Consider the following 25,858-nt stretch of genomic DNA (forward strand, 5'->3'; position numbering starts at 1 on the left):
GGCTTTGGTGCCTCATGATTGAGTATTGCTCTGTTAAAGTAGACTGTGATTTTGTTGTGGTCTGATAGGGGTGTCAGTGGGCTGACTGAACGCTCTGAGTGACTCTTGGTTGAGGTCAGTGATAAAGTAGTCTACAGTACTACTGCCAAAAAATGAGCTATAGGTGTACCTATCATAGGAGTCCCCTCAAAGCCTACCACTGACTATGTACATACCCAGCATGCAACAGAGCTGCAGGAGCTGTGACCCGTTTTTCTTGGTTATGTTGTCATAGTTGTGCCTAGGGAGGCATATGGGGAGGGAATGTTGTCACCTGCAGGCAGGTGTTTGTCCCCCTGTGTGCTGAGGGTGTCGGGTTCTTGTCCAGTTCTGGCATTTAGGTTGCCACTGTTTAACTAGTACATGTCCCTGGGCCTGGAAATGATTGATTTCCCCCTCCAGGATGGAGAAGCTGTCTTCATTAAAGTATGGGGATTCTAGTGGGAGATATAGGTAGCACATAGGAGGAAATTTTGAATTTCCTTTTGAATTTCTAGCCAAATGTAAAATGTTCCTGTTTTTATTAATTTAATGGAGTGAGTTAGGTCTGCTCTATGCCAAATTAGCATACCTCCTGAGTCCCTTCCCTGTTTCACACCTGGTAGTTTGATGGATGAGACTACCAACTCCCTGTAACCTAGAGGGCAACCAGTGGGTCTGTCTCCTCTACACAAGGTTTCTTGCAGGAAGACAATGTCTGTATTACCGATTTCTTTGGTGAAGTCCAGGTTCCTGCTCTTTAGGCCAAAGGCAGATGACCTCAGGCCTTGGATATTCCAGGATGAGATAGTGAAGTCTTTGTGTTCCATAAAGTGTCCAATGTTGTAGGTCGTGTGGTTTGGCTTCAGGCCAGTAAGTGTGAGCAGAGCCTGCTGAGCATCTGGTACATGCCATTGGTTTGGGCTAGTGTAAGAGTGGGGGGTTGGGCCTGTTTGCCCACTCACGGCCTGGGCGTATGTGTGATTTCCATGTTGAGACCCTCTTTGCGGGGGTGGGGTGCATGGGGTGGGCAGGAGGGGCATAGGTCTGATCTGAGGGAGGCCTAAATGGGGTGTGGACATGGTTGACTTGGGGGGGGGGTTGATTGCTTGTGGTGGGAGTGTGTATGTGGCTGGTGGTGTTGTGGTCTGGTTGTAAGTCCTCTCGGTGTGGGTCCTCAATGTGTGTGGGGGGGGGGGGGGGGGGGTTCCCGCAGGTCAAGGAGAGTGTCTCGCCGGTCTGGGCAGGGTGTCTATTGATCTGTTGCTCGTGCGAAGTGTTGGGGCTATGTTTGAGAGTGATGTCCTTTAGTCCGGGCGAAGGTGGGCACTGCTGCCTAGTTGGACCTGGTCATAGAGGCTGTTCAAGTCCAGGGTGAAGTGGTGGGCCTGGTAAACATTTGTTTTTTTCAGGCACAGTCACGGGAGATACTTGCGTTTACCCGCTGTATTGTGGCAGGGTGAAAGTCTTTTCGTGGTAGCAGTGTGGAGATAACCACTTGTGCATTGGGGAAAGTAGAAGAAGCTTTTTCAATCACTCCCTTCTGTGCTGTGGCAACCCTTTCCTGCTGTGTTCTCAGGTCATTTGTGCCTGTGTGTATTATTATGTGGCTGGGTGACCCTAGTTGGTCCTCAGACAGAAGGTCTAGGGTGCACTGGGTGTTTGGACACCAGAGTTTAGACACTGTTTGGGAAAAACTTTTTTTCTTGTATTTCCCATTTGAGTTCATAAAGAGTTCAATCTGTGTCTTGTGATTGTCCTCAGTGGGTGTGGGTTTGTGTGTGTGTGTGTGGGGGGGGGGTAGTCAGGAGGGCTATCAGGGTGGCTGACAGGAGGGGTGTTCAGAGGGGGTGAGATCCCCTGGGCTTGGGGTTCTTCATTTGTCTGTTCTGCTGTGAAGTCGACGCTATGGTCAGGGTCTGGTGTGGACTGTTCTGCTGTGTTGTCGAGGTGGGCTGTTCTGCTGGCTTCTCTGCGGGGCTGGCCACCTCTCTAGTGGGTTGTTCTCTGTCACACGCCATCCCTCTCAACCTCTCCTCCAGCAGTCTGATCGTCTCCTCTAGTGCTCTGTTCTTCTCCTGCTCCTGCTCTTTCTCCTGTTGAAGTTGTCTCACCACTGTCCAGAGTGCAGATATGTCTCTCTCCACCTCAAGCTCTCCGGGTCTGGCTAAGAGAGTGTTGTTGTGCTGGACTGTTGTCTGGGTCAGTGCTGACTGGAGTGTAATCACCTGCTGTTCCAGCTCTACCTGCCTTACCTCCAGCTGGGTAAATGTATCCTTCATTTTAATGAGGGGGTAGTACTCTGTGCTGGGAGGTTGACTTTCCGCTGGGGGTGGCTCGTCTGTGGGGTTATACACTGCTCAAAAAAATAAAGGGAACACTAAAATAACACATCCTAGATCTGAATGAATGAAATATTCTTATTAAATACTTTTTTCTTTACATAGTTGAATGTGCTGACAACAAAATCACACAAAGTATCAATGGGAATCAAATTTATCAACCCATGGAGTTCTGGATTTGGAGTCACTCAAAATTAAAATGGAAAACCACACTACAGGCTGATCCAACTTTGATGTAATGTCCGTAAATCAAGTCACAATGAGGTCAGTAGTGTGTGTGGCCTCCACGTGCCTGTATGACCTCGCTACAACACCTGGGCATGCTCCTGATGAGGTGGCGGATGGTCTCCTGAGGGATCTCCTCCCAGACCTGGACTAAAGCATTCGCCAACTCCTGGACAGTCTGTGGTGCAACGTGGCGTTGGTGGATGGAGCGAGACATGATGTCCCAGATGTGCTCAATTGGATTCAGGTCTGGGGAACGGGTGGGCCAGTCCACAGCATCAATGCCTTCCTATTGCAGGAACTGCTGACACACTCCAGCCACATGAGGTCTAGCATTGTCTTGCATTAGGAGGAACCCAGGGCCAACCGCACCAGCATATGGTCTCACAAGGGGTCTGAGGATCTCATCTCGGTACCTAATGGCAGTCATGCTATCACTAGAGTGAAAGCACCGCTAGCATTCAAAAGGGACCAAAACATCAGCCAGGAAGCATAGGAACTGAGAAGTGGTCTGTGGTCCGCACCTGCAGAACCACTCCTTTATTGGGGGTGTCTTGCTAATTGCCTATAATTTCCACCTGTTGTCTATTCCATTTGCACAACAGCATGTAACATTTATTGTCAATCAGTGTTGCTTGCTAAGTGGACAGTTTGATTTCACAGAAGTGTGATTAACTTGGAGTTACATTGTGTTGTTTAATAAGTGTTCCCTTTATTTTTTTGAGCAGTGTATAATGAAGAGGTCTGGTCTGACCTGCTCCGGTTGGGGATATCTTTCTCAAGGGAGAGCTTCTCCTGCTGGGCTTATTCTTTGATTAGGTGAAAGTCCAGCTGAAACGGTTTGGGGTTGCCCTGTACCATTACTGTTCCAGACTTATAGAGATTTATATTAGCTGACTCAGAGTCCTAGTTGTCAAGTATCCTGAGTTTCCACCCCTCATTAACTTATCTAGGATAGGGGGCAGCATTTGGAATTTTGGTTGAAAAGCATGCCCAAATTCAACTGCCTGCTACTCATCCCCAGAAGATAAGATACGCATGTTATTAGTAGATTTGGATAGAAAATACTCTGAAGTTTCTAAAACTGTTTGAATCATGTCTGTGAGTATAACAGAATATATGTAGCAGGCGAAACCCCGAGGCCACTCTCTTTTCAATGGTTTTTCATTGGGAGTCCAGATTTCTAAGGGACTTGCTTGCAGTCAGAGGTTTTTCCTTTGTGTAATGAAGAAGTAGCCCTGTTCAAAACGAGGGCCACTTCAAGTGTACTGTTTGATAGAGGCGCATGACCAGAAAGGTAGCGTCAGTTTGTTTTCTTCCTGCATTGAACACAGATCATCCCGTCTTCAATTTGATCAATTATTTACTTTCAAAAATACCTAAAGTTGTATTACAAAAGTAGTTTGAAATGTTTTGGCAAAGTTTACAGGTAACTTTTGAGATATTTTGTAGTCATGTTGCGCAAGTTGGAACCGGTGTTTTTCTGGATCAAACGCGCCAAATAAATTGACATTTTGGATACATATGGACGGAATTAATAGAACAAAAGGACCATTCGTGATGTTTATGGGACATATTGGAGGGCCAACAAAAGAAGCTCGTCAAAGGTAAGGCATGATTTATATTTTTATTTCTGCGTTTTGTGTCGTGCCTGCAGGGTTGAAATATATTCTCTCTTTGTATAGGGAGGGGCTACCCTCAGATAATAGCAATGTTTGCTTTCGCCGAAAAGCCTTTTTGAAATCTGACATGTTGGCTGGATTCACAACAGATGTAGCTTTAATTTGGTGTCTTACAAGTGTGATTTCATGAAAGTTAGATTTTTATAGTAATTTATTTGAATTTGGAGCTCTGTGTTTTCACTGGCTTTTGGCCAGGTGGGATGCTATCTTCCCACATATCCCAGAGAGGTTAGTGTGCTAATATTGTCATGTTTTGTCATTGATTATCATGTCTTGTCCCTGTGCTTCCCTTCTATTCGTTTCCCTCTGCTGGTCTTATTAGGTTCTTTCCCTCTTTCTATCCCTCTCTCTCCCCCTCCCTCTCTCGCTCTCTCTCTCTATCGTTCCGTTCCTGCTCCCAGCTGTTCCTCATTCTCCTAACTACCTCATTTACTCTTTCACACCTGTCCCCTATTTTGCCCTCTGATTAGAGTCCCTATTTCTCCCTCTGTTTTCCGCTTCTGTCCTTGACGGATCATTGTTTGATGTTTGCTGTTCTGTGTCCTTGTTCCGCCCTGTCGTGTTTCTGCCTTCTTCAGATGCTGCGTGTGAGCAGGTGTCTATGTCAGCTACGGCCTGTGCCTTCCCGGCTTACCTGCAGTCTGTGGTCGCGTCTCCAGTCGTTCCTCCCTACTGACGAGAGGATTTCAGTTTTCCTGTTTTGTATTTACCGGAGATAATATCCAGGATTATCGTCTTTGTTAACAACTGGAATAAAGACTCTGTTTCTGTTAAGTCGCTTTTGGGTCCTCATTCACCAGCATAACAGAATGATCCGACCAAGAATGGACCCAGCGACTACGGATTCTCTCTACTCTACTGTCGAGTTCCAGGGAGCGATGCTCGGCAGACACGAGCAGGAATTGTCTGCTGCTCGGCATGCCGTTGAGACCCTGGCCGCTCAGGTCTCCGACCTCTCAGGACAGTTTCAGAGTCTTCGTCTCGTGCCACCAGCTACTTCCTGGTCTTCCGAGTCTCCGGAACCTAGGGTTAATAACCCACCATGTTACTCTGGGCAGCCCACTGAGTGCCGCTCCTTTCTCACCCAGTGTGATATTGTGCTCTCTCTCCAGCCCAACACATACTCAAGAGAGAGAGCTCGGATCGCCTACGTCATATCACTCCTTACTGGTTGGGCTCGGGAGTGGGGCACAGCTATCTGGGAGGCAAGGGCTGAGTGTACTAACGATTATCAGAACTTTAACCTGTTAGTCCTACCCACACCGTATTCGGTAGCGTAATCATAGCCTCAAGCTCATTACCATAACGCAACGTTAGCGATTTCTAAAAATCGCAAATGAAATGAAATAAATATGCCTATCCTCAAGCTTATCCTTTTCTTAACAATCCTGTCGTCTCAGATTTTCAAAATATGCTTTAGAACCAGAGAAAATCAATAATTTGTGTAAGAGTGGTGATAGCTAGCTTAGCATTTAGCGTTAGCATTTAGCACGCAACATATTCACAAAAACCAGCAAAGGGATCAAATAAAATAATTTACCTTTGAAGAACTTCAGATGTTTCAATGAGGAGACTCTCAGTTACATAGCAGATGTCCAGTTTTTCCTGAAAGATGCTTGTGTAGGACACAACGTTCCGTTTTGTTACTATGCATTTGGCTACCGAAACTAACTAAAATTCAGTCACCTACACGTCAAACTTTTTTCCGAATTAACTCCATAATATCGACTGAAACATGGAAAACGTTGTTTGAATCCATCCTCAGGGTGTTTTGTCATATATCTCTTCATTGAAATGCCATTCCTGGAAGCCTGCATTGTTCTCAGATTCGGATGGAAAAATACTGGTACCTGACTTTTGCGCACCAATTTCCACACAGACACCGTGCGGGACCCCTGGTAAATGTAGTCTCTTATGGTCAATCTTCCAATGATATGCCTACAAATACGTCACAATGCTGCAGACACCTTGGAGAAACGACAGAAAGGGGAAACGATAGGAAGTGTCCGTTCATTCCTGTCGCATTCACAGCCATATAAGGCGATCATGGAAAACGTGCCATCAGAAATCCTGTTGATTTCCTGGTCGCTCAAACATCTTGGTTTTGCCTGTAGGTTTTGTTCTAAGGCACTCACAGTGAAAATCTTTGCAGTTCTGGAAACGTCAGAGTGTCTTCTTTCCAAAACTATCAATTCCAAGCATAGTCGAGCATCTTTTCGTGACAAAATATTGCGCTAAAAACGGGCACGTCTTTTTATCCAAAAATGAAATACTGCCCCTATAGGACTAACAGGTTAAAGAGGAGATGATACGGGTTTTTGATCGTTCTGTTTTTGGGAAAGAAGCTTCCTGGTCCCTGTCTTCCCTATGTCAAGGTAATCGATCCATAACGGATTACTCTATAGAGTTTCGCACTCTTGCTGCCTCCAGTAACTGGAACGAGCAGGCGTTGCTCGCTCGTTTTCTGGAGGGACTCCACGCTAAGGTTAAGGATGAGATTCTCTCCCGGGAGGTTCCATCCAGCGTGGATTCTTTGATTGAACTCGCTATTCGCATTGAACGACGGGTAGATCTTCGTCACCGAGCTCATAGAAGAGAGCTCGCATTAACTGTGTCCCCCCTCTCCCCGACACTACCATCTTTCCCCACTGACTCAGGTGTTGAGCCCATGCAGCTGGGGGGTATTCGCATCTCGACTAAGGAGAGGGAACGGAGAATCACCAACCGCCTCTGTCTCTATTGCGGTTCCGCTGGTCATTTTGTCATTTCATGTCCAGTTAAAGACCAGAGCTCATCAGTAAGCGGAGGGCGACTGATAAGCGCTACTACTCTGTCCTCTCCGTCAAGTACCTGTACTACCTTGCCGGTCCATCTACGCTGGACCGGATCGGCAGCTTCCTGCAGTGCATTAATAGACTCTGGGGCGGAGGGCTGTTTTATGGACGAAGCCTGGGCTCGGGAACATGACATTCCTCTCAGACAGTTAGGGGAGCCCACGGTCATGTTCGCCTTGGATGGTAGTCCTCTCCCCAGTATATTATGTGAAACACTACCTTTAACCCTCACAGTGTCATGTTTTGTCTTATATTGTCTTGTCATTTTGCTTTTCCTTCTGTTCGTTTTCCCCCTGCTGGTCTTTTTAGGTTCGTTCCCTTTTTTCTCTCTCCCTCCCTCTCTCTCTTCTCTCTATCGTTCCGTTCCTGCTCCCAGCTGTTCCTATTTCCCTAATCAATCATTTAGTCTTTCCACACCTGTTCCCTATCTTTTCCCCTGATTAGAGTCCCTATTTCTCCCCTTGTTTTCCGTTTCTGTCCTGTCGGATCCTTGTATATTGTTCACCGTGCTGTGTCTTTGTATCGCCCTGTCGTGTCGTGTTTCCCTCAGATGCTGCGTGGTGAGCAGGTGTCTGAGTCTGCTACGGTCAAGTGCCTTCCCTAGGCAACCTACAGTTTATGATCGAGTCTCCAGTCTGTTCTCGTCATTACGAGTGGAATTGTTTTTTATGCTTTATTTACCGCTCCGATTTGTCTAGGAGTATTGCATATTTCCTTTACTGGATTAAAGACTCTGTTTTCTCCAAGTCGCTTTTGGGTCCTCATTCACCTGCATAACAGAAGGATCCGACCAAAGAATGGACCCAGCGACTACAGACGCTCGTAACACTGCCGTCGAGATCCAAGGAGCCATGCTCGGCAGACACGAGCAGGAATTGTCTGCTGCTCGTCATGCCGTGGAGAACCTGGCCGCTCAGGTTTCCGACCTCTCTGGACAGTTCCAGAGTCTTCGTCTCGTGCCACCTGTTACTTCCTGGTCTGCTGAGCCTCCGGAACCTAGGGTTAATAACCCACCTTGTTACTCCGGGCAGCCCACGGAGTGCCGCTCCTTTCTCACCCAGTGTGATATTGTGTTCTCTCTCCAACCCAACACATACTCTAGAGAGAGAGCTCGGGTTGCTTACGTCATATCACTCCTTACTGGCCGGGCTCGAGAGTGGGGCACAGCTATCTGGGAGGCAAGGGCTGATTGTTCTAACAATTACCAGAACTTTAAAGAGGAGATGATTCGGGTTTTTGACCGTTCAGTTTTTGGTAGGGAGGCTTCTAGGGCCCTGGCTTCCCTATGCCAAGGCGATCGATCCATAACGGATTACTCTATAGAGTTTCGCACTCTTGCTGCCTCTAGTGACTGGAACGAGCCGGCGCTGCTCGCTCGTTTTCTGGAGGGACTCCACGCAGTGGTTAAAGATGAGATTCTCTCCCGGGAGGTTCCTTCCAGTGTGGACTCTTTGATTGCTCTCGCCATCCGCATAGAACGACGGGTAGATCTTCGTCACCAAGCTCGTGGAAGAGAGCTCGCGTCAACGGTGTTTCCCTGCTCCGCATCGCAACCATCTCCCTCCTCTGGCTCAGAGACTGAGCCCATGCAGCTGGGAGGTATTCGCATCTCGACTAAGGAGAGGGAACGGAGGATCACCAACCGCCTGTGCCTCTATTGCGGACTTGCTGGACATTTTGTCAATTCATGTCCAGTAAAAGCCAGAGCTCATCAGTAAGCGGAGGGCTACTGGTGAGCGCTACTACTCAGGTCTCTCCATCTAGATCCTGTACTACTATGTCGGTCCATCCACGCTGGACCGGTTCGGGTGCTACATGCAGTGCCTTGATAGACTCTGGGGCTGAGGGTTGTTTCATGGACGAAGCATGGGCTCGGAAACATGACATTCCTTTCAGACAGTTAGACAAGCCTACGCCCATGTTCGCCTTAGATGGTAGTCATCTTCCCAGTATCAGATTTGAGACACTACCTTTAACCCTCACAGTATCTGGTAACCACAGTGAGACTATTTCTTTTTTGATTTTTCGTTCACCTTTTACACCTGTTGTTTTGGGTCATCCCTGGCTAGTATGTCATAATCCTTCTATTAATTGGTCTAGTAATTCTATCCTATCCTGGAACGTTTCTTGTCATGTGAAGTGTTTAATGTCTGCCATCCCTCCCGTTTCTTCTGTCCCCACTTCTCAGGAGGAACCTGGCGATTTGACAGGAGTGCCGGAGGAATATCATGATCTGCGCACGGTTTTCAGTCGGTCCCGAGCCAACTCCCTTCCTCCTCACCGGTCGTATGATTGTAGTATTGATCTCCTTCCGGGGACCACTCCTCCTCGGGGTAGACTATACTCTCTGTCGGCTCCCGAACGTAAGGCTCTCGAGGATTATTTGTCTGTGTCTCTTGACGCCGGTACCATAGTGCCTTCTTCCTCTCCGGCCGGGGCGGGGGGGTTTTTTTGTTAAGAAAAAGGACGGTACTCTGCGCCCCTGCGTGGATTATCGAGGGCTGAATGACATAACGGTTAAGAATCGTTATCCGCTTCCCCTTATGTCATCAGCCTTCGAGATTCTGCAGGGAGCCAGGTGCTTTACTAAGTTGGACCTTCGTAACGCTTACCATCTCGTGCGCATCAGAGAGGGGGACGAGTGGAAAACGGCGTTTAACACTCCGTTAGGGCATTTTGAGTACCGGGTTCTGCCGTTTGGTCTCGCCAATGCGCCAGCTGTTTTTCAGGCATTAGTTAATGATGTTCTGAGAGACATGCTGAACATCTTTGTTTTTGTATACCTTGACGATATCCTGATTTTTTCACCGTCACTCGAGATTCATGTTCAGCACGTTCGACGTGTTCTCCAGCGCCTTTTAGAGAATTGTCTCTACGTGAAGGCTGAGAAGTGCTCTTTTCATGTCTCCTCCGTTACTTTTCTCGGTTCCGTTATTTCCGCTGAAGGCATTCAGATGGATTCCGCTAAGGTCCAAGCTGTCAGTGAGTGGCCCGTTCCAAGGTCACGTGTCGAGTTGCAGCGCTTTCTAGGTTTCGCTAATTTCTATCGGCGTTTCATTCGTAATTTCGGTCAAGTTGCTGCCCCTCTCACAGCTCTTACTTCTGTCAAGATGTGTTTTAAGTGGTCCGGTTCCGCCCAGGGAGCTTTTGATCTTCTAAAAGAACGTTTTACGTCCGCTCCTATCCTCGTTACTCCTGACGTCACTAGACAATTCATTGTCGAGGTTGACGCTTCAGAGGTAGGCGTGGGAGCCATTCTATCCCAGCGCTTCCAGTCTGACGATAAGGTTCATCCTTGCGCTTATTTTTCTCATCGCCTGTCGCCATCTGAACGCAACTATGATGTGGGTAACCGCGAACTGCTCGCCATCCGCTTAGCCCTAGGCGAATGGCGACAGTGGTTGGAGGGGGCGTCTGTTCCTTTTGTCGTTTGAACAGACCATAAGAACCTTGAGTACATCCGTTCTGCCAAACGACTTAATGCTCGTCAAGCTCGTTGGGCGTTGTTTTTCGCTCGTTTCGAGTTTGTGATTTCTTACCGTCCGGGTAGCAAGAACACCAAGCCTGATGCCTTATCCCGTCTTTTTAGTTCTTCTGTGGCTTCTACTGATCCCGAGGGGATTCTTCCTTATGGGCGTGTTGTCGGGTTGACAGTCTGGGGAATTGAAAGACAGGTTAAGCAAGCACTCACGCACACTGCGTCACCGCGCGCTTGTCCTAGTAACCTTCTTTTCGTTCCTGTTTCTACTCGTCTGGCTGTTCTTCAGTGGGCTCACTCTGCCAAGTTAGCTGGTCATCCCGGCGTTCGAGGCACTCTTGCTTCTATTCGCCAGCGCTTTTGGTGGCCGACTCAGGAGCGTGACACGCGCCGTTTCGTGGCTGCTTGTTCGGACTGCGCGCAGACTAAGTCAGGTAACTCTCCTCCTGCCGGTCGTCTCAGACCGCTTCCCATTCCTTCTCGACCATGGTCTCACATCGCCCTAGACTTCATTACCGGTCTGCCTTTGTCTGCGGGGAAGACTGTGATTCTTACGGTTGTCGATAGGTTCTCTAAGGCGGCACATTTCATTCCCCTCGCTAAACTTCCTTCCGCTAAGGAGACGGCACAAATCATCATCGAGAATGTGTTCAGAATTCATGGCCTCCCGTTAGACGCCGTTTCAGACAGAGGCCCGCAATTCACGTCACAGTTTTGGAGGGAGTTCTGTCGTTTGATTGGTGCGTCCGTCAGTCTCTCTTCCGGGTTTCATCCCCAGTCTAACGGTCAAGCAGAGAGGGCCAATCAGACGATTGGTCGCATACTACGCAGCCTTTCTTTCAGAAACCCTGCGTCTTGGGCAGAACAGCTCCCTGGGCAGAATACGCTCACAACTCGCTTCCTTCGTCTGCTACCGGGTTATCTCCGTTTCAGAGTAGTCTGGGTTACCAGCCTCCTCTGTTCTCATCCCAGCTTGCCGAGTCCAGCGTTCCCTCCGCTCAAGCGTTTGTCCAACGTTGTGAGCGCACCTGGAGGAGGGTGAGGTCTGCACTTTGCCGTTACAGGGCACAGACTGTGAGAGCCGCCAATAAACGTAGGATTAAGAGTCCAAGGTATTGTTGCGGCCAGAGAGTGTGGCTTTCCACTCGCAACCTTCCTCTTACGACAGCTTCTCGTAAGTTGACTCCGCGGTTCATTGGTCCGTTCCGTGTCTCCCAGGTCGTCAATCCTGTCGCTGTGCGACTGCTTCTTCCGCGACATCTTCGTCGCGTCCATCCTGTCTTCCATGTCTCCTGTGTCAAGCCCTTTCTTCGCACCCCCGTTCGTCTTCCCCCCTCCCGTCCTTGTCGAGAGCGCACCTATTTACAAGGTACGTAGGATCATGGACATGCGTTCTCGGGGACGGGGTCACCAATACTTAGTGGATTGGGAGGGTTACGGTCCTGAGGAGAGGAGTTGGGTTCCGTCTCGGGACGTGCTGGACCGTTCACTGATTGATGATTTCCTCCGTTGCCGCCAGGATTCCTCCTCGAGTGGGCCAGGAGGCGCTCGGTGAGTGGGGGGGTACTGTCATGTTTTGTCTTATATTGTCTTGTCATTTTGCTTTTCCTTCTGTTCGTTTTCCCCCTGCTGGTCATTTTAGGTTCGTTCCCTTTTTTCTCTCTCCCTCCCTCTCTCTCTTCTCTCTATCGTTCCGTTCCTGCTCCCAGCTGTTCCTATTTCCCTAATCAATCATTTAGTCTTTCCACACCTGTTCCCTATCTTTTCCCCTGATTAGAGTCCCTATTTCTCCCCTTGTTTTCCGTTTCTGTCCTGTCGGATCCTTGTATATTGTTCACCGTGCTGTGTCTTTGTATCGCCCTGTCGTGTCGTGTTTCCCTCAGATGCTGCGTGGTGAGCAGGTGTCTGAGTCTGCTACGGTCAAGTGCCTTCCCTAGGCAACCTACAGTTTATGATCGAGTCTCCAGTCTGTTCTCGTCATTACGAGTGGAATTGTTTTTTATGCTTTATTTACCGCTCCGATTTGTCTAGGAGTATTGCATATTTCCTTTACTGGATTAAAGACTCTGTTTTCGCCAAGTCGCTTTTGGGTCCTCATTCACCTGCATAACACACAGTATCTGGTAACCATAGTGAGACCATTTCTTTTTTGATTTTTTGTTCACCTTTTACACCTGTTGTTTTGGGTCATCCCTGGCTAGTGTGTCATAATCCTTCTTTTGATTGGTCTAGTAATTCTATCCTTTCCTGGAACGTTTCTTGTCATGTAAAATGTTTAATGTCTGCTATTCCTCCTGTTTCTTCTGCTCCCTCTTCACAGGAGGAACCTGGTGATTTGACAGGAGTGCCGGAGGAATATCATGATCTGCGCACGGTCTTCAGTCGGTCCAGAGCCAACTCCCTTCCTCCTCACCGGTCGTATGATTGTTGTACTGATCTCCTCAAGAAGCGTTTTGCATCCGCTCCTATCCTTGTTGCACCTGACGTCACTAAACAGTTCATTGTCGAGGTAGACGCGTCGGGGGTGGGCGTGGGAGCCATTCTGTCCCAGCGCTCCCATACTGACGATGGGGTCCACGCTTGCGCGTATTTTTCTCATCGCCTGTCGCCGTCGGAACGTAACTATGATGTGGCTAACCGCGAACTGCTCGCCATCCGTTTAGCCCTAGGCGAATGGCGACAGTGGTTGGAGGGGGCGACCGTTCCTTTTGTCGTTTGGACTGACCAAAAGAACCTTGAGTACATCCGTTCTGCCAAACGACTCAATGCGCGTCATGCTCGTTGGGCGTGATTTCTTATCGCCCGGGTACTAAGAACACCAAGCCTCATGCTTTATCCCGTCTCTTCAGTTCTTCTGTAGCGTCTACCGATCCCGAGGGGATTCTCCCTGAGGGGTGTGTTGTCGGGTTGAATGTCTGGGGAATTGAGAGACAGGTCAAGCAAGCACTCACTCACACTCCGTCACCGCGCGCTTGTCCTAGTAACCTTCTTTTCGTTCCTGTCTCTACTCGTCTGGCTGTTCTTCAGTGGGCTCACTCTGCCAAGTTAGCTGGCCACCCCTGCGTTCGGGGTACGCTTGCTTCTATTCGCCAGCGGTTTTGGTGGCCTACTCAGGAGCGTGACACGCGCCGTTTCGTGGCTGCTTGTTCGGACTGCGCGCAGAATAAGTCCGGTAACTTTTTTTCTGCTTCTGCTCCTGGCCTTGCTGGGTCTCAGTCTGTCCCCAGCCACCGCATCTCTCCTGCCCTTGCTGTGTCTCAGTCTGTCCACAGCCACCGCCTCTCTCCTGTTCCTGGTCTTAGCCTTGCTGTGTCTCAGTCTGTCCCTAGTTGTTACTCTCCTGGCCTGTTTGGTCCTGATTGCTCTAACGCTTACAGTTCTCTACCCGTGTCTCATTTTTATAAGAGTAATAGCCCTAGATTCCCTCTTCATCGTCTCCCGTTACGGTCCTGAGGAGAGGAGTTGGGTTCTTTCTCGGGACGTGCTGGACCGTTTGTTGATTGATGATTTCTTCCGTTGCCGCCAGGGTTCCTCCTCGAGTGCGCCAGGAGGCGCTCGGTGAGTGGGGGGGTACTGTCATGTTTTGTCATTGATTATCATGTCTTGTCCCTGTGCTTCCCTTCTATTCGTTTCCCTCTGCTGGTCTTATTAGGTTCTTTCCCTCTTTCTATCCCTCTCTCTCCCCCTCCCTCTCTCCCTCTCTCGCTGTCTCTCTCTATCGTTCCGTTCCTGCTCCCAGCTGTTCCTCATTCTCCTAACTACCTCATTTACTCTTTCACACCTGTCCCCTATTTTGCCCTCTGATTAGAGTCCCTATTTCTCCCTCTGTTTTCCGCTTCTGTCCTTGTCGGATCATTGTTTGATGTTTGCTGTTCTGTGTCCTTGTTCCGCCCTGTCGTGTTTCTGCCTTCTTCAGATGCTGCGTGTGAGCAGGTGTCTATGTCAGCTACGGCCTGTGCCTTCCCGAAGCGACCTGCAGTCTGTGGTCGCGTCTCCAGTCGTTCCTCTCTACTGACGAGAGGATTTCAGTTTTCCTGTTTTGTATTTACCGGAGATAATATCCAGGATTATCGTTTTTGTTAACAACTGGAATAAAGACTCTGTTTCTGTTAAGTCGCTTTTGGGTCCTCATTCACCAGCATAACAAATATAGCACTGTGTCATGCCAGGAGATGGTTTGTGTGGAATATGAGGTTGCTGATGATCCCATTTTTGTAATAGTCATCAAAAAGTGTCTTTTGATTTTCCATAAGAGCTTCATTTTGTGATATGTTCTTGCCTTATCATTCTTTACATACGCAGGGTACTGTATTTGAATTACCTCTGAACAGCGGGAGGCAGCTTCTAAGGCCTCTCCATTTGGTTGGAGTAGACTGTTCGATTCTCCTGCCATTGTTGGGCAAAGGGCTTTGACACCTCTCACTTGACACGTCAGTGCTAATTGAAGTTGTATCAAGATGGCAGCCTTAATTTAGCGTTCAGTCCTTATAAAGTGATGTAGTGTATTTGTCTTCTAATATAATAATATAATAATCCTTGGTAGTTGTATGCCTTCCAGGTGATTCTGTCATTCTGTCCAAAATCAGGTTGTAGGTTTTGAGTTTTGATTTGGAGTAAAGGTTATGTGTAGAGGGTAGCATCCTGTATATGTTCCTGACAATAAATCCAAGTTTATCTAACTCTAAACCTATGTTTTTTAAGAAAATGCTGAAAGATGCAGGAGCTCATCTGATCATGACCTCTCTCTCTCTCTCTCTCTCTCTCTCTCTCTCTCTCTCTCTCTCTCTCTCTCTCTCTCTCTCTCTCTCTCTCTCTCTCTATGTATCTCATAGACAAAAATCATTTGTCTATGATTAATTAATAATATGATTCCTCAGGGATAGGTATTCATAAAAAAATGCATAGTTTACTGAAACAAATGTTTAATTTCATTTCTAGAGAAGCTAGAAACCTCATCCCCATATTATTACTTACCCTCTTGCTCTTTTGCACCCCAGTATCTCTACTTGCACATCAATCACTCTAGTATTAATGCTAAATTGTCATTATTTTTGCCTCTATGGCCTATCTATTGCCTACCTCCCTACACTCCTACATTTGCACCCACTGTACATAGATTTTTCTATTTTTCTTTTATTTTGTGTTATTGACTACGTTTGTTCATGTGTAACTCTGTGTTGTTGTTTTTGTCACACTGTTTTGCTTTATCTTGGCCAGGTCGCAGTTGTAAATGAGAACTTGTTCTCAACTGGTCTACCTGGTTAAATAAAGTTGAAATAAAAAAATAAAAAGCTGAACCTGTTCTTTAACACGACATAGCTTGTAAAACAGTTAAGCCAACTATCATTCAATTGGAAGGTGAGCGCTCAAAGAAAGCAGCTCTGGTAGACAGGTAAAAACCCAATGGCAAATATATTTTCCTTCCATCTTCCTCTTCTTGAACATCCATTTAAAGTCCCAAGTTTCAAAGGTCAATTTGAATTACCAGAATGTAAGTGAATGCGTCCTAGTTTCATAATGAGTGTGTTATAAAAAGTGTGAATCAGCCATGACCTAAGTCAATCTCAGTGGGTGTGTGCCTTCAACTGTAGTTTCACCCTTTATGAATCAGTAAAACTTTGTAATTGAAGCTATTGTGTACTTGCTATTGTCACTGTCTCCTGGAGTATGTCCCAAATGGCACCCTATTCTCTATATAATATACTACTTTTGACTTTTGCCCTATGGACCCTGGTCAAGAGTAGTGCCCTATTTAGGGAATAGGGTTCCATTTGAGAAACAGCCCAGGTGCATTCCGTGCCTTGTTTGCTTGCTCAACCTCCCCACCCCAGGGAATGCGACTGACTTCCTTGTAGAGCAGGGTTGTGGCTCACTCACTGCTGTCGCCAAATTATGCAGCTTTCCCTACCATCCTGAGGGAGACTCAAGGTGCTCAGGTGGAATACTTTACCAGGAACCTATAACTGACCATAGGATTCTCTTCTTGTTTATGTTTTAAGTGTTAGAGGGAGAACCTGTAAGTAACATTTTTTTTGTATATATTTAACAATGATTTAACAATGATTTAAATACATATTTAAAGGCAAGATTTATTTAAGGAAGTCCTTCTAGCTTGCATGTGGTTGATTAATACATGTGAAAGACTGGCATACTCTTTAAAAGTCACCCAATCAAAATCTCCCTGCTGTATCTGCTGAGTATGAGCACAAAGCTGATTGTTCTTGTTTAATGATGAAGATCAGCGAATTATTTTATTTGTTGCGTTATCCCCCTCCCCCCTTCTTAAAGACTACCACACCAGTTCGTCCAGTTATTACATTGTAGGCCTACATGAAATTCTCAGAGTAATCTCGTTATTTTCTTCATTGCACTCAGACTTGTCAAGGTTATCGGTTAATTAGGGAGTCTGGGTTTTGAAAAACAACAGGGGTGATATAAACTACAATGGCTCTATATCAAACATTTACAAGTGTGAAAATGGATGTACCCGATTCTCTTTAAAATTGCAGTGTATACAATTCTTCTGCTTCCCACTTGTCCTAAATGTTTTGTGGTATAACTTGTCCTTTATATAAAACTTCATACCACAGGAGGAGGATGTTGTACACAGAGTTTTTGCGGTTGTGGGATGAGGCGGTAAAGGCAGTGGATGCCAGAGACTGGCAGGGAGCCCTGTCTAAACTCAACCAGATCACTGAACCTACCTCCCGGACTCTGTTTCTGACTGCCTCAGCTCACCTCGCCTTGGGGCAGCTGGAGCCTGCCATCCAGGTCAGTCTGGAGGAGAGTGATTAATCACTATCTGGAGTGTATGGGTGTTCACGTGTGTGTGTGTGTCATATTTATCTGTCACCCTGTGTTACCAAGGCTCTAGACCAGACCATAGCAAAGGATGAGCGACTTGCAGTTGGCTTCTTCCAAAGAGCTGGAGCATTCATGATGGCTAGCAGGTAAGTGATCACTGCACAACATTATGGTTCCTCTTAGGTCTACTGATGTTCTGTCTTTTATTAAAGTAAACAACAGGTTGAGTCTGTACAGTTTTTAGACATTGGTTAACCCATGAAGGCAAATTACTGTTTATTCATTCTTTGGATTACAAGAGACGTTTAGCTGATAGCCATTATATCTGAGATCTCCTTGCTGCTGTGTGTGGGTATGTGTGTGGTGCGTGCATGTGTGTGTGTGTGTGTGTGTGGGTATGTGTGCAGGCTGGAGGAGGCTCTGAATGACTGTACCTCGGCTCAGAAACACATGAGAGGGAACATGGTCATTGATTACAAACAGCTGGGGCTACGCTACAAGCTCTACAGTTGGCAGGTACAACAGACTTACACCATGTTCTTAAAAGCGTACACTTGTATCATACTAACACCATGATCCTATAGGTGGACTTGTATCATACTAACACCATGATCCTATAGGTGGACTTCTATCATACTAACACCGTGATCCTATAGGTGAACTTGTATCATACTAACACCGTGATCCTATAGGTGGACTTGCATCAAACTAACACCGTGATCCTATCGGTGGACTTGTATCATACTAACACAGTGATCCTATAGGTGGACTTGTAACTTATAGGTGTAGACTTACACCAGTCTTATAGGTGTACATATAATTACATTCTGTATTATAACTCTAATATAATGGGATCTCCGTGCAGGTGTAGTTTTTACCTTATATGTGTGCACCAGGTACCAGTAGTGGAGTAAAGTATGATTAAACAATATTCTAAATGGATCTATGACAATCCAAATGTATATAGTGTCAGATATAATGGTGTCAGATATTTGAATTAAGTTTGCATCCCAAATGCCACCCTATTCTCTTTAAAGGGCACAAATGTTGGTCATTGTGACTTGTTATTTACATTTACATTTAAGTAATTTAGCAGACGCTCTTATCCAGAGCGACTTACAAATTGGTGCATTCACCTTATAGGGCTCTTGTCAAAAGAAGTGCACTATATAGGAAATAAGGTGCCATTTGGGATGTACACTGAGAAATTCATGACTGAGAATATCCCCAGTTCCAATATGTCAACACTTTCATTGTGCAGTTCAGAAACCAGATACACCACCTGGTAGGGATCTTTGACAAAGCCTCATTGAAGGAAGGGGGAGGGAGGTTTCTGAGGTTACACAATATTAAATACCTCTCATAATGAAGATAAGGCATATTACACATTCCTACCCCATGTTCACCTGTGGCTGTGTTTGTCTCAATCTGGGCTACTGACTATGTGTCTGTCTGACAGGCGAAGGCATTCTTGACATAGGAATTGCATAGGAATTTATTTCCCCAAATCTACCAGCTAGAACACACGTGTTTATTGTTTTTGGTTTATTAACCACATTTGTGAGACCTTTATTGATTCAAGTCGAATTACGTATTGTCTGTAGCACCCAGACAAATCTATATCTTTTTGTTAAGAGATGAGGCGTCACCAAAGTTTTCAATTGCAGCATAATTTAGCTCTCTCATGGGCTGTTGTCGAGTATTACTTGTCTGTGTGAGCATATGGAGAGTGTACAACAAGATCAAATCAAACTGTATTTGTCACATGTGCCGAATACAACCATACCATGAAATGCTTACTTAAGGGCTTGTTGTGTTGTGACAAATAAAGTTTGATTTGATTTTGTTATTATGGCCCACTATTCCTATACTGCATTACTTTTGACCAGTGCACATAGGGCTCTGGTTAAACATAGTGCAGAAGATAGGGAATCGAGTGCACTATATAAGGAATAAGGTGTCAGATGTGACAGTCTCTCTATGGTTGTCCAGGTCTTGTATAACGCAGCAGCTGTCCACTCTAGACTGGACCAGTTGGACAAAGCCCGGGACATTCTGATCTCAGCCTCCCAGGAGAAAGGAAGAGGGGGGCGAGGAGGGAACATGGAGGTGGCTTTAGACATGATCTCTGTAAGTACACGATCAGAAACATTCACTGAAGACATCGGAAATCTCCTCACAAAGAACCAGAGGTTGTTTCTCACTGGTCAAAGTCACATGGGCAGGGAAAAGTTCTGGCTATATCCCCACATAGTCTTTTGACATTGGCATGATGGTGTGTGGTGTCCTGTTCTACATGGCTACATTTATCTTTGTGCTGAGTTACTCTCTCTCTCTCTTTGTGTGTGCGCGTGCATGCGTGCGTGTGTGTCCATCCCCAGAGGGGAGAGGTGCTGCCTGTCCTCCTGGTGCCAGAGGGGCAGGTGTTCCGCCCCAGGAAACAGGACGTAGAACAGCTGGGAGAGAGAGACTTCCTGGGCAAACCAAAGGTACAGTAAATCCACACCACTCTCTATCTCTGTGTGTGTGTGTGTGCGTGCGAATTGAATCAGATTTAATCACAGATTGGCCTTTCCTGTGCTTTCAGGTCATTTCCTCTATGATTCCCAATGATGACTTTGGTGGATTTGAACCTCTCAGGGTTCAGGTAAGGCTGAATAATGTTGTTAGAACAGCATTGGAATTACACAGAACCTTGCGTGCATCCCAAATGGCACACCATTTCAGGGGTCGGCAACAGGCGTTTTTATGGGGGGGGATTGACTTTATTTTAAGACATCTGTTCCCAAGTATTCCCCCAAGTAAAATAAAAATAGACATACTGTATGTCTCAATGTGATTAAGGTATGGAATTATTGTTATTTTCAAATACAATCTCTTTTTGGGATTAGTTGTGGTCAATTTGCAATGTACACAAAATTATTATTTTCTGCCCCCCACCCCACACCCAAGTAGTGCACTATAAAGGGAATAGGTTTAGCCCATGCCTTCTGCTTCTCCCTCTGACTGTGACTCTGTCCTCTGAACAGAAACCTGGATACTACGAGCCCAAGGTGGATAGAGTGGAGTAAGTTACATTATTCACATTGATATTTAATTATGTCCCCAAAATGAATGTCATTGGAGCAGGACAATGAGCAGGGACATCCTAGGAAAAGCTCAGAGCTGATATTTGAAACCAAAGAAGATAATATGGTGTTAATATGGTGGATTGAGTGACATGGTGTCCAAAAGTAAAATTGGGTGAGTTTATTTTTGGGGCGGCAGTGGTTAGAGCATTGGACTAGTAACCGAAAGGTTACAAGTTCAAATCCCTGAGCTGACAAGGTATAAATCTGTCGTTCTGCCCCTGAACAGGCAGTTAACCCACCGTCATTGAAAATAAGAATTTGTTCGTAACTGACTTGCCTAGTTAAATAAAGGTAAAATAACATTTGGGGGTTTTCACTCTCTGCACTACAAGTGAGAAAAGCATGGTAGTGTACATGTTTACCCTTTACTTCTAATGGTGTATTTGCCTCCCCGTAGGGATTCTCGATACATGTGTCTGCGTACCCCCTACATATCCAGGGGCCCTGGTCAGCTGACGGTGCCAGGGGGAGCCATGGTGTTTGTCTTCAGTGATATGGAAAGAGATGGACTGGCCATGGTCATACACGATGGACAGGTGAAAGACCCCTGTAACTAGTGGTCGCTACTCCATAGTAGAAGCTAACAATGATGCTTGAATTACAAAGCACATAAGAGCAATGCAATACTTCCACATTCCAGACGAGGCTGTCTGGCAATTGATAGGCTAGTAGGCTATTTATAGCTGTATACAGTATTTAACTGATAGACTATTTATATTACACATTGGAACTTGGACTCCATGCTGTCGGGGCTATCCGTTCCATCACTCGTAGGCTTACCAGTGTTCACAGAATGGAGGTTGCTGTCATGAGCGCCGCTGGGTCTTTGGCAGTCATCAGCTTGGTTTTCTAGGAGAGGAGGAGGAGAAGGAGGGACTATCACTAGAGGAACTGTCACTATTCTTGAGGGGAGGAAGAAGAGGAGGAGCAAGGCCACTCATTGCCGGGCAAGGGCAGCAGGGGCTCTGTCGGGAATGGGAGGCTGCTTGTGCACCTGCGATGGTGTTTCGTAATTCGAGGACGAGGTGGTAGCTTTGATGATGCTTATCCTCAGTAATTTGGCACAAGATTGATTTTTTACAGCGTTTTTGTGCACAACTTGGTCTTTCTTGCCTTTTGTTTATCCATTTTGAACAATGCACTCACTCCACCCTGATTCATTTAACTTTTTTGATACTTGATAGCCAATCAGGTGAGAAGGCCAAGAAATAGGCTAATTAAATGCATGACAACTATATTGTCTGTCTGCCTCACCTACTACCATCTACACAAACACTTCGCTTGCTACGTGTGGAAATGAAAAAAAATATTTATAAAAAATTAACAAATACATTGGACAATGGGGTTTCCATTACGCCAGTGCACCTACTCCTTGTATTGTGGCCTGTCTTCTTTCTGTATGATTGTGTATCTATGCCTTTTGATATTTGGTTACCACTCATCTTTCATTTTGAATTTCTTTCTTCCTTTAGAAAGGACTTGTCCCCATGACACTGCTAGACCCAGTGGATATCAAGAAGTCCAAAGGCAGGAGAAATAATAAAGTAAGATTTTCTGTTTCTATTATTTTACAAAGACAATGTCTGTTATAGAGGTGAACTAAATGTGCCACTACATTTAGGAGCAGCTTCATTTACATTTTTTTTATTTATTTGGGCTATGTAATCTCTCAATTTTCAATTTTAGAGGAATGCTGAACAGAGCTTTATCTCCACTGTACCCCCCCCCGGGACTTAGTGGGGGAAAAGTGATGTGTCAGGGAAGAAGTTGCTGTATCACAATGTACTGAAGTTGCACGTGCTTAACACTTCTAGATGTAGAGGACAGACAGGCTTGTTGAATTCCCTTGGATTTTAACGATGAGGGAAAGAGGTGTCATAAAAGGAATAGCAATTATTAGCCCAGCCTCTCTGGATAGTTCACTGCTGTAATGGAAAGCACAGAGAGAGATCTGTTACCTTGACTACCCTGTTCTGATGTGTCCTCCACAGAGTATTCCCAGTGGGATCCCCCTCCCACCGGGCCTCAGGCCGCCCACTCGCCCACGGAACCAGCCCAGCCCCATAGCATCTCCTCCGGGTAGGCTCAACTCATTTAACCCCTCTGGCAGAGGACAGGACAAGGGGATGGAGCCAGGCCAGAATCCATCTAAACTAAAGCACCTTTTGTTGTTTATTTAATTATAACAGTCGTCATTCTGGCATGCCCATGTACAGTACTACCGGTATAAATGTGATCATTTTGAAAGCCTCTTCACTGAGTGTTTTAATGTTGTACTGTAATTCATCTGCAGAGAGCCCAGTTAGACAGACACCACCACCATCCTATGCCTCTGCCACCCACCCACCAATCAGTTCCACCCCGCTACGCAAGTACACATCCACAGTAGACAGCCCCACTGAACTGGTGAGTAAAGGGCCTGACTTAATCAGTGTTTGTATCTGAGTTTGTAGCTGTTAATCACCAGCGAAATAATACATTTAAAGATAAAATTAAGATTATGATCATGTCATTTATTCCTCTAAAGATAGCAGGTGAAAATATTTAGTCGATCTGTCCTCAAGTTGTACTGTAGGATATCTCACAGAATGTGTATCAGCATGATTCAAAGAAGGGTCAAGGTTTCAAAGTTTATTTTCCATGTGCACAGGAAACAAGAGGTATGAAACAGTACAGGGAAATTCTTACCTTGAAAGCTATTTCCCAACAAAGCAGTGATGATGATAATAATATAGATAATTACAGAAATATTTTTTTTTAAACGCACAACAACTACAATGTGAGTTAAAGAAGCATGAGAATGCAAGTATATACAGGTCAGTGCCAGTACCTTATTCAATGTGCAGGTGTACAGAAGTAATCACTTGACACCCACAAACGATGTTATACTATACTTCCTTCCAGCTGGGTTTACATATACATTATTCTGATGGAGTTGTGTATAAATAGAAAATCATTTTATGACTCATATAGTGTTGTAGTGGTGTAATGAATAGAATGCTGATGATGTGCCCTGATTAAGTCCAGAGAATGCCTATGGGAGGGAGATGTAAGATAAAAAAATATATGTTATTTTGTGCCTCAGCATGTCAGTGACCTGAATTTTTTCATAAGAAGAAATGACCTCTTAAAATCTCCCTGATGCCTGTGGCAAAATGTAATGGACTTCTCGTGTGAAGGCTGCTATACTTTCCAATATGATGCCTGACTGGCTGGCTAGGGGAAAGAGAGGTTTCAGGGAGAGTGTTCTACACTAGACTACACTTCCCCATCTCTGTCCAGGCAAAAGCTGCCAATCCAGTTATACTGTCAGGAGATACATTTTTTCTGAAAGCTTCCTTATGATCATTCACTCATGTTTGTTTCCTATACAATCATGTATAAAGTGCTTTTTGCAGGATTTGTTTTAGTTTTTTTGTGCAGATACTTCCCATGCCATATAATTTACATGTTTTCTCACAGGATCCCACTTCACCCCAGGGAGCAGAGGCTGGGTCTGTGGTGGTAAAGGTGCATTACAGATACACCGTGGCTCTGAGTGTCCCTTTAGACACGCCGTACGATGACCTACAGGAGAGAATTGCACACAAATTGGGGCAGCCAGCCTCACACTTGCGCCTCAGGTAACTGCAGACCTGTCAACCCATTTCTGTCATTTTAGTGCTGCTATCGCACTAAAAATATAACCACTCACCCTCATGTGTGTCCACTTTACCCCCCCCTCTCTTCCTCTCCCCCTCTCTTCCTTTCTCCCATTCCCTCTCCTCCTCCTCTTCTTATCTCCTCTCCCCTCAGACACAGGCAGCATGGCTCCCAGGTGCTGAAGCCTCTGGATGGGGAGGAGGGGCTCAGGGCCCTGCTGGAGGTGGCAGGCAGAACCACACTGTGGTGCCAGGTGAGATCCACAGGGCTCAGGCAAAAAGTATTGCAGCATATAGGGGATAGGGTGCCATTTTGGACAAAGACCTATAGCGTATCCCTCTGGAATAATCAATAGTACAATATACTGTATGTAGCACAGGGCCATTTTGAATTTAAATTCATCAATGTATTGTGTGGCTAATTTCTGAGTAAAAAATATGTTCCTCTGCTCTCCCTGTGTCAGACTGAGGACCGCCTGGACAACCGTACCATTCTCTACCAGATGGTGGCACTGTATGACTATGCAGCAGAGGGCCCAGAGGACTTGGAGTTCAGTGAGGGAGACTCTATTGACATTCTCAGTGAAGGTAATGGAGAATGAGAAATTATGAAGTGTTGTACTTTTTAAGTGCACAGTAAGTACGTAACCTCCTGTTCTGACAAATGACTCTATCCCCCCCCCTCTTTCCCCCGTCTGTCAACCAGTCAACGAAGAGTGGCTGGAGGGACACTGTGCTGGTTACATTGGCATCTTCCCCAGCTGTTTTGCCTACCGGGAAGCAAAGACTCCCACAACCAGGGGTGCAACTTTCACTGGGGACGGAGGGGGTCATGTCCCCCCCACATTCTGAAATGGCATTTTTGCCCCCCCAGTTGTATCATTGCAATGTGATACAAAAAGAGGCAAAGGTGTGCTTTAGGACCATGCCTCCGAGTGGTCGGGTAGGCTGTTTGGAGTGTTCAGCCAGCTGGATTTAGGACCGCTTGGATACCACAGAGCAGGCTCACGGGCTGTCTGAAGGCAAAGCTTCTGGAAGGCTGGCTGGACCGGCACGCAAGAGTTGAGCATAGTTCAGTGTGTATGTGTTGCGCTTTTTCACAGAGTTGTAAAAATTGGCTACTCTTTAGGCGACTGATGTAACTGACAAGGCAACTAGTGTTTATTCGCAGTGCTGAGCTAGTATTGTAACTGACATTTAACGTTAGCTACTGAGGTGAATGAATTAGCTACGCTAACTAGTACTGTAGCTACCACAGCCAGGTCAGTTCTAGCATCTAGCTATCTATCAGATAGTGATATGAGGTGGCTATTATTACTATCTAACAGCAGTTGTTTGTATGGAAATGTTTTTTAGCCTTCGTTTTGTTCTGTTTCAACAGAAGTAAATGAACTTGTCAAGCTTTCACAACTTGATGTACCGTTAGAAAGAGAGAGCTGGCAAAAGGTTGGCTAATGTTAGCTATGATTTTTGATCACACTAGACCTGAATGATCACACTAGACCTTAATCAAATGATGAAACCATCAGCCAAATGATTGAGAATTGATATTCTAATGTTTTTTCAGTGCAATGTGAGTTTTTATTAGTCAGTATGGCAATGTAACTTTATTGATCTATCAGTTTCCCTAGCTAATTCCCTGCTTTTCACACTGACACAGTAATAAACAGCTCTAACATTACAGGCTCCACTGTCATGGTGCA

General features: G+C 45.9%; 1 protein-coding gene across 1 annotated transcript; it reads left to right on the forward strand.

The window, feature by feature from the left end:
- The first annotated feature begins 15,808 nt into the window (after positions 1-15,808).
- On the forward strand, positions 15,809-25,836 carry LOC124034063 (NADPH oxidase activator 1-like). Its single transcript, XM_046346775.1, has 16 exons — positions 15,809-16,595; positions 17,170-17,350; positions 17,447-17,529; positions 17,791-17,899; positions 19,376-19,513; positions 19,765-19,872; positions 19,971-20,030; positions 20,413-20,450; positions 20,912-21,050; positions 21,987-22,058; positions 22,506-22,593; positions 22,808-22,920; positions 23,977-24,137; positions 24,310-24,409; positions 24,620-24,743; positions 24,862-25,836. Exons 2-16 carry the CDS (start codon positions 17,177-17,179, stop codon positions 25,005-25,007), a joined length of 1,653 nt encoding a protein of 550 aa, XP_046202731.1. The 5' UTR covers positions 15,809-16,595; positions 17,170-17,176; the 3' UTR covers positions 25,008-25,836.
- The last annotated feature ends 22 nt before the right edge of the window (positions 25,837-25,858 follow it).

The sequence above is a fragment of the Oncorhynchus gorbuscha genome, linkage group LG04, assembly GCF_021184085.1.
Source record: "Oncorhynchus gorbuscha isolate QuinsamMale2020 ecotype Even-year linkage group LG04, OgorEven_v1.0, whole genome shotgun sequence".
In the NCBI taxonomy this organism is placed as follows: Eukaryota; Metazoa; Chordata; class Actinopteri; order Salmoniformes; family Salmonidae; genus Oncorhynchus; species Oncorhynchus gorbuscha.